Source organism: Cucurbita maxima, unplaced genomic scaffold, assembly GCF_002738345.1.
Source record: "Cucurbita maxima cultivar Rimu unplaced genomic scaffold, Cmax_1.0 Cma_Scf00032, whole genome shotgun sequence".
Taxonomy (NCBI): Eukaryota; Viridiplantae; Streptophyta; class Magnoliopsida; order Cucurbitales; family Cucurbitaceae; genus Cucurbita; species Cucurbita maxima.
Window position 1 is genome coordinate 625,521 of NW_019272048.1, and position 13,674 is coordinate 639,194.

The following is a 13,674-nucleotide window of genomic DNA, read 5'->3' on the forward strand; positions in this document are numbered from 1 at the left end:
TGCAGCTATTTTTAAGATTTATAGAAGATACGATGACTAAATTTAAACATTTGAAAGTATAGAGACTAAAATGGAATGAATCTCGAAATATTTTTGTGAGATCTCACATTGGTTAGAGAGTGGAACGAAATGTTTCTTATAAGGGTGTGGAAACCTATCTCTAACATATGTTTTAAAATTGTGAAGCTGACGGCGACACGTAACGGGTTATAGAGCGGACAATAACTGTTAGCAGTGTGTTTCGACTATTACAAATAGTATCAGAGTTTGGACACGAAGCGGAGTGTCAGCATGGACGCTGGACCCCCAAGGAGGGTGGATTGTGAGATTCCATATCGGTTAAAGGAGAATGAAACGTTTCTTATAAGGGTGTAGAAACCTCTCCCTAACAGACGCATTTTAAAATCATGAAGCTGACAGTGACACGTAACAGGCTAAAGCGGACAATATGTGCTAGCAGTGTGTTTGGACTGATACAAATGGTATCAGAGTCAGACACTGGGCGGTGTGCTAGTAAGTATGTTGGCCCCTAAGAAGGATGGATTGTGAGGTCACACATCAGTTAGAGAGGAGAATGAAATGTTCCTTATAAGGGTGTGGAATTGATGGTGTTAATATGGTTGGATTTTATGTCCTAAAACTCATAGTTTGTAAACAAAAACATATTCTATTTTCAACAAAGTTATTATTGTTGTTTATTCAATAAAGATTGTTATTGAATAAAGTGAACTTTACGATCATTAATCTAAATCCAATAAACTAATAACATTATGACTATAGTATGATTACTTGAACTATATGTAGAGACATCAGAGTTGATCAAGTTTAAATATATAATCCAAATGATCTATAGTATAGGGATAAGGCTGAGTACTTTATTTTGAGGACACTATGGATGCGGCTCACTTTTGTATATGATATAAACAATGTGATCACTAAATTGTACATGTGGAGACATGTGAGTGGGGGCGTCCTATGCAATGAGTATTGCATAAGATCGAACCATGAAGAAAATCACTCACTTTATAATGTCATTTACGGTTGAAACTGATTTTCTTTTCATTCGATGACCTAGGTAACTCGATCTTAATCCTGAGCTAACCATGAACTCCTGGTTATTCGGAATTATCCTTAGATTTGCATTGGTGAGAGTGGCTCAAGTTCGCCGACTCAATAGACCTCCCCTCACTATAGATATATTTCTGTCCATTTGATATAACCATGATTAGTAAATCGATCCTTCACAGGTTATTCGTAACTAGAGTTGGGTCAATTTACCATTTTACCCCTGAAGTTACTTCTTGTTCCTTATGTCTCACTGATCCTCTAATGAACAATTGGTTTGTGGTCCAACCAGTAAATCGAATCCCTCTCAGGCCAATGAGAGGGTGGGGCCCCTTGTTCAAGACCTAGAGTTAGTGCTTAAGGGAACTACCTCTCTTCTATCCCTAAAAGTGGGTAGGAGCAAATTCCATCTTGCACCCTACGTCCCCAGCCTTTCACTCAGTCTTACCCCTGAAATAGGAGGCCTATTGAGTCGGCGAACTTGAGTCACTCTCACCCATGCAAATCTAAGGATAATTCCGAATAAACAGGAGTTTATGGTTAGCTCAGGATTAAGATCGAGTTACCTAGGTCAAGGTCATCGAATGAAAAAAAAAATCAGTCTCAACAGTAAACGACATTATAAAGTGAGAGTGATTTTCTTCATGGTCCGATCTTATGCAATACTCGTAGCATAAGACACCCCCACTCACATGTCTCCACATGTACAATTTAATAATCACATTGTTTATATCATATACAAAAGTGAGCCGCATCCATAGTGTCCCCAGAATAAGATACTCAACCTTATCCTTATACTATAGATTATTTTGACTATATATTTGAACTTGATCAACTCTTATGTCTCTACATATAGTTAAAGTAATCATACTATAGTTAGAGTGTTCGTAGTTTATTGGATTTAGATTAATGATCGTAAAATTCACTTTATTCAATAACAATCTTTACGGAATAAACAACAATAATAGCTTTATTGAAAATAGAATATGTTTTTGTTTACAAACTATGAGTTTTAGGACATAAAACCCAACAAGAATAACATACACATTCTAAAATTGTGAAGTTGACAGGGACACGTAATAGGCTAAAGTGGACAATATCTGCTAACAATGTATTTAGACTCTTACAAATGATATCAAATTCAGACACCGGGCGGTGTGCCAGTGTGGACGCTGGGCCCTCAAGAAGGATAAATTGTGAGATCTCACATCGGTTAGAAAGGGGAATGAAACGTTTCTTATAAGGGTGTGGAAACCTCTCCCTAACAGACGCGTTTTAAAACCGTGAAACTGACAGAGATATGTATCAGGCTAAAGCAGATAATATAGGAAGAAGAAAAAAGAACTGTTATCCTAACCGTAACTATATTTATCATATTTTTTTAGTACAAGTGAAGGTACGAGGATTTGAACCTCCATCTTAAAGAGAATGAGTATATGTCAATTACCGTTGAGCTCACTTCCGCAGCTAAGTTTTTTAGCTACAACCGCTCACTCGGTTGACAATGACGGCAAGTGAAATTATTCAAGATATACAAATTTGAGCTCTTGGAACAGACAAATAGCAGTTCACAGGAGACCAAAGAAAAACATCTAATGAGTTCAGATTCTACTGCCATCACAAATCTATCTTTAATCTATTGAGTTCAGAAAATGAACGTACTTGTTTTGAAGTTCTCGCCTGAAAAAGATCATATGTACGTGTAAGAACGTATATAAATCCTCTGTACGTCTATCCGAACAGGCCTTCGATCTCAAAACGGTCGAGCCAAAGCTTTGTCATTGATCCATAACGGCTTCTTTGCTTTGTAATAGAAAAATGCAATCATCTGAACCAACTCATCCGCCGTCCGAAAATCTGCAAAAGAATGTAACGACAGGCACACGCATCGGTTCGGGTTTAGAAGAAACATTCGCACAAACTGAATGGATTATAGCAAGAAACAAATGCAAACCTTTTTCCCGGTATAGGACCTTGTTTCCTCTTAAAAATAAAATTTGAGGGCATTCTCTAACTTTCAAAGCGTAGGCTAGATCTCTCTCGATATTGATGTCGATTTTAACCGACTGCATTACAAGTTTAACGAGACTAGAATAAACAGATGCCAGGTAAAACAGTCATTCGGGGGGGGGGNGGGGGGGGGGGGGGGGGGGGTAGATCGAGGATTCGGCTACTCGGGGACTCAAATTTTGAGGAATCAAACAGATAAAAAAAACATGAAACTTAGCTCATACCCGGGGTGGTAATCGATCTTTTGCGTTCCAGTACACTTGTAGTGCTTTCTCGAGTTCTTTCAAAGTCTTCCAATTATCAGTTGCCCTGTGAACAGAAAAATTATTCGCCGTATCAGTATCAGCGGTTTCGATATAACTGTCGATGTGTTATAGCCCGAAAAATTTGCAAATTTCGAAAGGTAGAAGAAGAGCACCTGTTATATCTTTCAAAAACAAGAACAACAAGTGGACTAGGATGAAAAGCAAAGCTCTCCCACTCCAAACAGTTGATTTCCTGCACCCAGTTGTCATCAATTTCCCCTTCCCAGTCAATTTCAACACCATCATCCCCAACTACGTTCTTGATCGGGTGCTGTTCAAAGTACTCCGATGCTCGAACTCCCCATCCCACATCGGCATCCAAAGGCCAATTTGGATCTTCTTCCTCCACCACTATCTTCTTCTTCTTTTTCTTATTCCGTCCAGTTCCATCACTTTTTTCTACCTCCTCTTCTTCGTCCTCGTCCTCGTCCTCTTCATCGTCACTACTTTCAGGATCAACCTCGTCATCAACCTTTTCCTTGAATACATTTTCCTTATTTTCCATTACTTCTGCATTTTTCTGTCGTATTGATGCAAATGTTTGTTCAAGTGTGTTACGAACATAATCTTCAAGAGCTGCAGCTTCACTTCTACGACCACGTCGAGGCTTCCTTGGGATTGTTGTCGGGAAAATCCTATCGTCGTTTTCTTCCTCCTTTTCAGAAGCCTTGCTTTTCCTGCTGCGACTTCTTGACTTTGGTTTCACTTTAGAATCAGCACTAGGCTGAGAATCATGTTCTGAACTCGATTTAGAAGAAACAACAAGGCAAGGAAGTTTTCGGCTGTGGCTAAAGTGTACAAGATTCGGCAAAATACTGACTGAATGAAATCTAGAATAACAAGACGGCTTAAAAGTCTGATACTCAATAGGAACGGTTAAGAATCGATGCAGAGTAGAAGCATTATAAACTGTATATTGAGGTGAAACCGGCATCGAGATAGAAGGGGCTTGGAGAAACATCATTTTCTCAGTTTCCCAAAGGCATAGACTGAAACCTGTTAAGAACAGAAAGGAGCAAAAGGAGCTTGGACGTCGGGAACGCAGATGAGACCGAAATCGATAACAAAACTAAACACAAACAAAGGCGCTCATGCCCCAATACTCTGCAGTTAGACCTCGACTTAACTGAATATCTCAACTAGGTCTCCTCGTAAGCTTACACGTCGACTTTATGTCAATACCTAACCATAGAAACAAATTTAATTTTACAAACCATTGTCATAAATTGATTTTCCACAATCATCAAAACATACCTAATTGTTCCCTTGTATGAGTTTCAGGCTTCACTGTAATAAAACAGACAAAAAACCCAGCTAAAGCTATGCCTGGGAGTACATTTCTACCATAGTAGAAGTACTTTTAGGTGGTTAAAAGCACTTTCAAATTCAAATATTTACAAATTCAGAAACACTTTTCAAAACACGTAGGGTTGTCGGATTCAATCCTCTAACATCTTGTCGAAGACATATGCCTAAATGAGTTGAGTTGTGCTCGAGCAGGGGAACTCTCATTACCTTCCCACCATACACTCCACCAATTTCTTGTTGTAACAAAAGCGGAAACAAGATCGATCACATTCACACACCCACAAACAGAAATTAAACAAAAAGACACAAAGATTTACGTGGTTCAGAGAGAAGAAATTCCCCTACATCTATGGGCGGCAACCAATCTCAATAATCAAAGTGTTCACAAAGTTTATATCTCACCCTCTCACGGTACAATGTCTGACTCAACAAAATTCCTTTCAAATGCCATTATGTAAATACAAAATGACACAATCTCAATACCTCTCAACCATCCAAGACAACCCTTTATATAGTCATAAAAACATCAATGTCATACATGAATCAAGATGATTCACATATCAAAATGGGAGATGAACCAAAAGTGAGTGATGAACCAAATGAATAGAAGATGAACCAAATGAATTCCAATACATGTATAGGAAAGGGGAATGCACCAAAAAATGTTCACGAATCTCTAAGTTTATTGAAAGAGATTGTTCAAGAATAAATGAATTAGCTGCTTTACCATCGAGCTACTTACTCTCGAACCTAGTTAGAAACTCTTAGTTTACCATACTCCCATCTTCTCTCCGGGCAAAGAAATGACATATAATCACAATAGCTCATCTCGACAACTTCCATTTGATATTGAGAAAGTGACGGGCCCCAATGGACTCTCTAATAGTGCCCTGAGGGGCTGAAGAGTCAAGTAACTACAGATCGTCTAAGATAGAATGGAACTATCTTTGATTGAAACAACTGACTGATATATAGAAAGTGTTCCGCTAGATGAACGAGACTAAACTACTCTCCCAAGATTCATGAACGAACGAGACTAAACTACTCTCCCAAGATTCATGAACGAACGAGACTAAACTACTCTCCCAAGATTCATGAACGGACGAGACTAAACTACTCTCCCACGATTCATGAACTTATTCTTCGTGACAATTTATAACATTTCTTTGTACAAATTTCTCTATGGCATAGATTTTCTCTCAGTATTCTCTCTTTACACACACAATCTCTCGCTCACTTCATCTGTATGCATCGAATTAGTACACAAAGAAAGAGGCGCAGGCTTAAATATGAAGAGAAATCCATTAAAACAAAGCAGAAAACACTTCAAACGGCAGCAAAAAGACAGCAAAAACAAGACGCAAGGGATCATTGGAAGCAAATAATTGAATCCCAATTCCACTTCCTCCTTCCTTCAGACCTAGAAGATGGTATTTCACAACACTTGCGTACAAAAAGAAAATGAAAGATAATCAAATCCGATAATACAGGCATAAGAACAGTAAACGAGTGGAGATTTGAGCAAGTTTCGAATCAATTTTGAACATACTGTTACTGTGAGCCAGCTGAAAGCAGAGAAATCGCTCTGTCTGAAGATATTTGGAGCTTCCCCGGTCCAGATTTTCGAGCTATTACGAACTCACAAGCGCGCTGGAGGGATGAATAGACATCAAAGATACAGGGTTTATGGGATGATAATCGCTTCAATCGAGGGTTTATAAACCCATGTCCAAATGCTCTCTCTCCATGGAAAGGATAAAACCCAGGTAAAATCGTAAATAGTGGTCAACTTTAAGGGCGGTTTATGATAATTATTTAATTTAATTTTCAGAATGTTAGGTATTTTAATTTATTTTCTAATAAATCTTAATAATTATACTTTCATTCTAAACATTTAGACCGATACAAGTAGAGTAAACTATATTAAATGAGATATATTTATAAATTTATAATAATTTATTAATAAAGTAATAATATACCTTAAATTTTAATTTAATTTTCATTCATTAATAAATATATTATAAATAGCATTAAGTTTTAGGGTTTTTAGTTTATTTAGCCATTAATATTAATAATTATTTTTTAAATAAATTAAATAATTAATTAATTTGTTATAGCTCAAAAAAATAAATACATATAGAGATGTAAATGATAATATGATAATAATAGTAAATTAAAATTTAAGTGAAAAAAAAAATTAAAAACTATATAATATAATAACTAAGCGTCATTTTTTTTTTTATTGTGTATTAGGTTTAATTTTATAGTGACACATATTTAAAAAGAAATACCATTTATTTAATATAAATTTATAATATATATATACCACTTGTCACCATTGCACTTTTGGTGGTAGCAGACTTGCGATTGTGCAGCACTCACTTTCCAACGACAAATGAGCTAAGCTAATTTGTTCTTGCGTCGTCTACGGGCAAGCGACGTCTGCTCGAACTTCTAACCTCGGTTTAAGAAAAGGTTTTAAAAAACGAAAGCAGAGAGAGATTTTTTAAAGAGACATTATATAAAGAAGAAAGAATAACATTCTTTTTAATATAATTCATAATTGGAATAATCTTTTGTTTTTATTGGGTCTAATTATTAAAGTATAATATTGGATGTGGGTCCCACTTTACCTATTTTTCAGCACATTTAATATTTAGAAATTGCACGACATATAAATTAATAATTATAATATTTAAACAAAAGTATAAAGGTATTATTGATTGATGGTTGAAGGGTTATTTCATATTTATAAAGTCATAGACTTTCCACGACTTACTTAAAATACTTTATTTTTAAATTTAATATTAATTCAGTATGATATTTAAACGTTGATATTTAAATCGAAAGTACATTTTTATATAAGTTTAAAAATATATATATTTTTAAATTTGCATAACTAATAAAAATAAATATCAAATTTTCATTTTTTTTTTAAAGAAAAAAAAATCAATGTAAAGTATTTATGGATCTTTTTAATAATTAATAAAATTTGTAAATGGAGAAAAAAAAAATACCTTTTGGGCTAATATATAATTGTAAATAAATTAATATTTTGAAGTACAAATTGGAAGAACTTATAATAAAAGGAATAATATTTACACCAAAATTAATTTCCACGTCGGATTTCCCAAAATTCTTTTTGAATTTAGAAAAGAAAATAATTCTTATGAACTTTTAATTTTATCAAATTATAGCGTTTCAATTTTTACTATATGTTCAACTTTCATTAATTCGCCTCAAACCTTCGGGTTGTTTTATTTTTTTTTAAATCATATTTATCCCTGATACATGTTACATTAATAACTAAAATCTCATAAAACTCAAATATCAAACACTCACAAGTGGCTACGTATCACCAACGTAGTAACAAACGTCAAAATATTCTTAATCGTCATAATAATATGAAAAATAATGTCGGATAAGATTGAGTTAGATTGTAATCCTATTTTCGGATTGGTCGAATTGACCTAACTAAAAAAAAATGTCAACCCATGAAAATATATCACTTATTTTTCAAAATTTCAATATCTGAACAAAAAAAAAAACTAACACAATTAAGCTGATCAAATTATCGAATCATATAAACACTCCTATTTTAAAATAAAGCTTAGAGAGAACTAAGTTCACAGTAACCCACACATTAAACATTAAATAAATTTATAAAAAAAAAAACACATAAATTTCAACATAAAAACGTGAATTCGCGAAGAGTAATAAATAAATAAATATTTAAAAAAGAATTAAAAAGAGAAAAGAAAAAAAAGAGAAAAAAACAGTATCTGACAACCTCTGACAATATTCTGACAGTACAGTGAAAAACGGTTTACCGCCGGCGCGTAATGAGTGCCACGTGGCAAAGATAATCCTCAGGCCACGTGGTAACTTTGGAGGGTGGGACCCAAACGCTCCATTTTGGCTCAATAAAAAATTCTCTCAAATTCTAAGCCCCCAAAAGGCCAAAGATCGTCTTCTCTAGGATTCTGTTTCCTCCATTTTTTTTTTTTTTTCTCTTTTTCTTTTTCTTTTCTTCATTTGGTTCCTTGTTTTCATCCGAAAGCAAATCTCAGAATCGTCTACTAAAAGCAGCAATAAAGTAAAAGATTGTTCAAGCTTTCATCTGCTTTATTGCGTTGCTGTTCTTAATTTTCAAAACGATTCAAAGCAGGTCTTGATTGATTGATTTGTTGAACAGAAGAATTCAAGTCCATGGGTATTGCTGTTTCTGGATTTTCCCTTCCCTCACTCTCCTTTTACTTTTGGCGAAATAAAAGGTGTTTGTTCATACTCTTTACCTTTGCTTCTACTGTTTTTTTACTTGCTTCAGTTGCTTCTTTGTACTGTATTGATTTTCAATTTTTCATCACCAATTCTTCGGTTCTTTTTGGTTTTCGTTGATGGATTTTGCTTGAACGAGACTGAGTTCGACTGTAACGGCTTGATTTTTAAGCTTTTCGTCGAGTTCAAGAACGACATGTTTGGGGATTTCAAAATTAATGACTCGATTTCTTTGTCGCTTGAAGCGATTTTACTATCTAGAATTCATCCTTGTTGTTTTCCGAGTTTTGATCTGGAATTCATAGACATTGATGAGATATTTGTGTTTGTGGCTCAGTGAATAGATTTAGGAGAAATTAGTGAAGGTCATGTTTGTGTGGTTGAAGATTTTTGGCTGCAGGCAAACAATATGAAGAGCGACGTTAAGATAAGAAGGGGGAGGAGCGCTGGAAGAGGGGGGAATATTAGGAAGATAATGAAGTGCTTATGTTCTGGTGAGAAAGCAGCTGGGGATGATGGGATTCCTGCATCAGAATCGCCTTTGCCTGTGGAGAATTCAGCCAGTGGGCGCTCTTCACGGACTAGCGAGATCAACAAGAAGCCAGAAATTGGCAATATAGAAGAAGCCGAGTCCTCGCTTCGTGAGAGTGGTTCTTTGAATTATGAGGTTAGAATCCTTAAGCTTTCTAGCTTGCATGTGATCTTTCTTGGTTTATTGTTTCCTCTACAAACTTGTTTATGGATGATTCTATGGAACAAAGAAGCAAGATTCTAGAGTGAAAACAAAAAAAAAAAAAACATAAGCAAGCTTTCTTTTTGGTGCTAAATGATCACGATTCTTTTGGGTGTTGAATGCAAATTGACCTCTGCTTATATGAGTTCTTGGTCAGTTGTTGATGATTATCAATCTGAAGGCATTGTGTTACAAAAATGGAGTTTGGTGAGAGGGGAACGAACCATTCCTTATACGAGTGTGGAAACCTCTCCTTAGTAGATGCATTTTAAAAACCTTGAGTAGAAGCCTGGGAGGGAAAACCCAACGAGAACAATATTTGCTAGTAGTGGGCTTGGGTGGTTACAAATAGTATCAGAGCCAGATATCGTGCGGTGTGCCATTGAGAACAATGGGCTCTCAAGGAGAGTGGATTTTGATATTCCACATCGGTTGGAGAGAGAAACGAAAATATTCCTTATAAGGGTGTGGAAACCTCTCTCTAGTAGACGCTGAGGCTGACGATGATACGTAATGGGTCAAAGCGGACAATATCTGCGATGGGCTTGGGCTGTTATAGTAGTTTATATGAGAATCATGAAAATAAATCGAAGAGAAACAACTCATAGCTACTAGTTTTCTGAAGTTCATCTCTGAAAAGGTTGTAATTAATTTATACCTGCTGTTTAAAGGAAGCAAGAGCATTACTGGGGAGATATGAATATCAAAAGGGAAATATTGAAGCTGCTCTTCATGTATTTGAAGGAATAGACATTGCTGCTATAACTAGTAAGATAATGATCTCCATAGGTAGAAGAGGAGACTGTCCGAGAAGACGATCGCAAAGTTTTACTACTCCACCAATGTCGATGCATACTGTCAGTTTACTCTTGGAAGGCATCTTTTTCAAATCAAAATCACTGCAAGCCCTTGGGAAGTTCGGAGGTACTGTTTATTAGTTGAGTTTTGGGAATCTATGTCTTTTGTCAAACTCTTCAAGACGTTGATCCGTAGCTGACCTACGTTTTCCACAATTTTTGCAGAAGCTGCTCGAACTTGCAAAGTTATTCTGGACATACTCGAATCTTCGTTCCCTGAAGGCTTGCCTGAAAACTTTGGTGCTGATTGTAAATTGCAGGAGACTGTTACAAAGTCAGCGGAGCTGCTACCGGAGTTATGGAAGCTAGCTGATGGTTCTCAAGAAGCGATCCTTTCGTACCGGCGGGCACTTCTTCATCTGTGGAACCTTGATGCGGGAACCACTGCTCGAATTCAGAAAGAGTTTGCCATTTTTCTTCTGTACAGTGGAACCGAAGCATGCCCTCCTAATCTTCGGTCGCAAATGGACAGCTCATTTGTACCAAAAAACAATATTGAAGAAGCTATACTCTTATTTATGATACTTCTTAGAAAAGTTATTCTTAAAAGGATTGATTGGGATCCATCAATCTTGGATCACCTCTCCTTTGCACTAACAATATCAGGGGATACAAGGGCTTTAGCAGGTCAAATAGAGGAATTGCCTCCTGGGATTCTACATAGACAAGAAAGGTACCATGCTCTAGCTCTTTGTTATTATGGAGCAGGTGAAGACTTAGCTGCTTTGAATCTGTTGAGGAAAGTGTTGGGCAGTCATGAGGATCCTAAATCACTTCCCCCTTTACTGATGGCGTCGAAGATTTGTGGAGAAAACTGCGAGCTTGCCGAAGAGGGAACGAGTTTCGCTTATAGAGCTCTGAAAAGCCTGGATAATGGATGTGATCAATTGGAAGGTGTTGCCAATTGTTTGTTGGGTATCTCACTGTCTGTGTATTCGAAATTCGCCGTTGCAGATTCCGAGAAGTCCTCCAGACAATGTGAGGCAATGGAGGCCATCGAAGCTGCACGGAAGAAGACTAGAATGACCAACCCGAATGTTCTCTATCATTCGAGTCTTCAATATGCAGACGAGAGGAATTTAGATTCAGCATTTCATTATGCAAGGAAGTGTCTCAAGCTGGAAGGTGGATCTAATATCAAAACTTGGTTACTACTGGCTCGGATTCTCTCCGCCCAACAACGATATACCGATAGCGAAAGTATTATAAATGCAGCTCTGGATCAAACAGGGAAATGGGATCAAGGCGAGTTGCTTCGAACAAAAGCAAAGCTTCTACTTGCACAGGATGAGTTTAAAGGTGCTATCGAGACTTACAGTCGATTACTAGCTATTTTTCAAATTCGGAGTAAAAGTTTCGGTTCGGGAGATAAGAAGCTACGGAGCAGTACTAGAAGATTGCAAATGGAAGTGTGGCATGATCTAGCTCTAGTCTACATAAGGCTCTCGCAGTGGCACGATGCCGAGGCCTGCCTTTCGAAGTCAAAGGCCATCTGTTCTCATTCGGCTTCTAGATGTCATATTACAGGTAATCCTTCTTACTTAACTGTTAGCTTCTCTTTTGTTTCGAATGGACTATTTTCGAGTTTCGCCCACGAACAGTTCTACTTCGTTGTTAAACTGTTTAGTTCAGTCATCTGAGGGTGGTGTTTGGAACGCTTGTGAATTGATTACAGGTATGCTTTATGAAGCAAAAGGCTTGTATAAAGAAGCTCTGAAAGCTTTTATGGCTGCTCTGGACATTGATCCCATTCATGTCCCGAGCTTGGTTTCATCTGCCGTGACTATCAGACATCTCGGCCACCGATCACATCCCGTTGTACGCAGTTTTTTGATGGATGCTCTACGGCTCGACCAGACGAACCATGCTGCATGGTACAATCTCGGGCTGTTCTACAAATCTGAAGGAACCAAGTCTTCATTGGTTGAAGCTGTTGAATGTTTTGAGGCTGCAGCTTTTCTTGAAGAGTCTGCTCCTGTTGAACCCTTTAGATAAAACAGCTCTGCTCAAGTTTTCTTTTTCTTTTTTTAATTATTTTTATTGTATCTTTTGCTTCAAAATCTATATTATACCCTCATATTGTACAACACAAAATCAATAAATGGAAAAGTTTCTCTTTCCCTCAGTCAAAATCAATTCTTTTGGAATTTCGCCCTTTTTTTTTCTTAATTTATATATTAAAGTAGGAACCTCTTTTCCGAAGAAGCGTGCCACCCCTTGACCTTACTTATTCACGCCTTTACGTGAGCTTGTGTAATCGTAATAAGCACAACTCAACTAAATCCAAATTTGCCTATTTTTCCATAGAAATTTTAAAGTTTGTACATTGAAGAGAGAGAGAGAATCCGGTCTAATAGGTTGGGTTGAAATAATCTTTTGGACCAACTCGAAATTTTGGGTTGGATAGATTGGTGGCACGAGCAACTTGAATAAAGTCCACAACCCAACCCAACTTCACTCGAAGTTGAGTTGGGTTGTCAAGTTGTTTATTAAAAAAAAAAAAAAACCTTATCTATAATACATTATACATGTTACATTAATAACTGAAATCTCATCAAATGCATTAATAACGTTGGTTATAAACATTAAATATTTTTAATTTTTTCAAAATAGGGATGGTTGGGTTGGATTGTAACACTATTTTCGTGTTATGTCTAAAATAATGCCAACTTGTAAATCCAAGAAAAAAAAAATCTAATTCAACCAATGGTTTAGGTTAGATTGTACGAGTTAGTCGAATTATTGAATCATATAAACATCTTTATTATATACTCCAAACGAACCCTCCAAACGGAAAACTTTTGTTTTAGAGAAAACTTGATGCAAAATTATTCATTAATAGTGGAATTATGGAGATAATATATTAAAAAGTATAAGGAAATAACAAATTTAAAACATATTACTTTTAATTATTAGTTCCCTCATGTGAGATCTTACCATCCACCCTGATGTGAGATCTTACCATCCACCCCTTTGGAGTCCAAAGTCCTCATTTGCACACTGCTTGGTGTCTACCTTTGATACCATTTGTAAAACCTCAAACCCACCGCCAGCAGATATTGTCCTACTTGGATTTTCCCAGATCTGATACCATTTGTAACAACTCAAACCCATTGCT

The 13,674-nt window shown here is 36.4% G+C and overlaps 2 protein-coding genes across 8 annotated transcripts; one reads left to right on the plus strand and one right to left on the minus strand.

The window, feature by feature from the left end:
• Window positions 1–2,482: 2,482 nt before the first annotated feature.
• Window positions 2,483–6,447, minus strand: LOC111466968 (thioredoxin-like fold domain-containing protein MRL7, chloroplastic). 2 transcript variants are annotated; one of them, XM_023111658.1, is made up of 5 exons: window positions 6,238–6,447; window positions 3,494–4,376; window positions 3,300–3,384; window positions 3,020–3,131; window positions 2,483–2,922 (listed from the first exon to the last, which is right to left on the minus strand). In XM_023111658.1, the coding sequence occupies exons 2-5, from the start codon at window positions 4,342–4,344 to the stop codon at window positions 2,819–2,821; spliced, it is 1,152 nt and encodes a 383-aa protein (XP_022967426.1). In that variant the 5' UTR covers window positions 4,345–4,376; window positions 6,238–6,447; the 3' UTR covers window positions 2,483–2,818. The 2 variants fall into 2 exon arrangements, with proteins under 2 accessions (XP_022967426.1, XP_022967425.1); XM_023111657.1 differs by having other exon boundaries at window positions 3,494–4,562; window positions 6,238–6,446.
• Window positions 6,448–8,657: 2,210 nt separating this feature from the next.
• LOC111466805 (protein NPGR2) lies at window positions 8,658–12,688 on the plus strand. Of its 6 annotated transcripts, none has more exons than XM_023111428.1 (6): window positions 8,658–8,784; window positions 8,884–8,962; window positions 9,304–9,633; window positions 10,371–10,623; window positions 10,722–12,083; window positions 12,232–12,688. In XM_023111428.1, exons 3-6 carry the CDS (start codon window positions 9,376–9,378, stop codon window positions 12,549–12,551), a joined length of 2,193 nt encoding a protein of 730 aa, XP_022967196.1. In that variant the 5' UTR covers window positions 8,658–8,784; window positions 8,884–8,962; window positions 9,304–9,375; the 3' UTR covers window positions 12,552–12,688. The 6 variants fall into 6 exon arrangements, with proteins under 6 accessions (XP_022967196.1, XP_022967195.1, XP_022967197.1 ...); XM_023111427.1 differs by having other exon boundaries at window positions 9,353–9,633; XM_023111429.1 differs by having other exon boundaries at window positions 9,367–9,633.
• Window positions 12,689–13,674: the final 986 nt, after the last annotated feature.

Bases quoted from the DNA above. Each gene is read 5' to 3' on its own strand.
- LOC111466968 (XM_023111658.1), bottom strand. From the start codon at position 4,344: ATGATGTTTCTCCAAGCCCCTTCTATCTCGATGCCGGTTTCACCTCAA. The intron at 3,385-3,493 runs GTGCTCTTCTTC...TTCTGTTCACAG, and splicing joins GTTTTTGAAAGATATAACAG to GGCAACTGATAATTGGAAGA. The intron at 3,132-3,299 runs GTATGAGCTAAG...CTTGTAATGCAG, and splicing joins AAGATCGATTACCACCCCGG to TCGGTTAAAATCGACATCAA.
- LOC111466805 (XM_023111425.1), top strand. From the start codon at position 9,376: ATGAAGAGCGACGTTAAGATAAGAAGGGGGAGGAGCGCTGGAAGAGGG. The intron at 10,624-10,721 runs GTACTGTTTATT...CAATTTTTGCAG, and splicing joins AGCCCTTGGGAAGTTCGGAG to AAGCTGCTCGAACTTGCAAA. The intron at 12,084-12,231 runs GTAATCCTTCTT...AATTGATTACAG, and splicing joins TTCTAGATGTCATATTACAG to GTATGCTTTATGAAGCAAAA.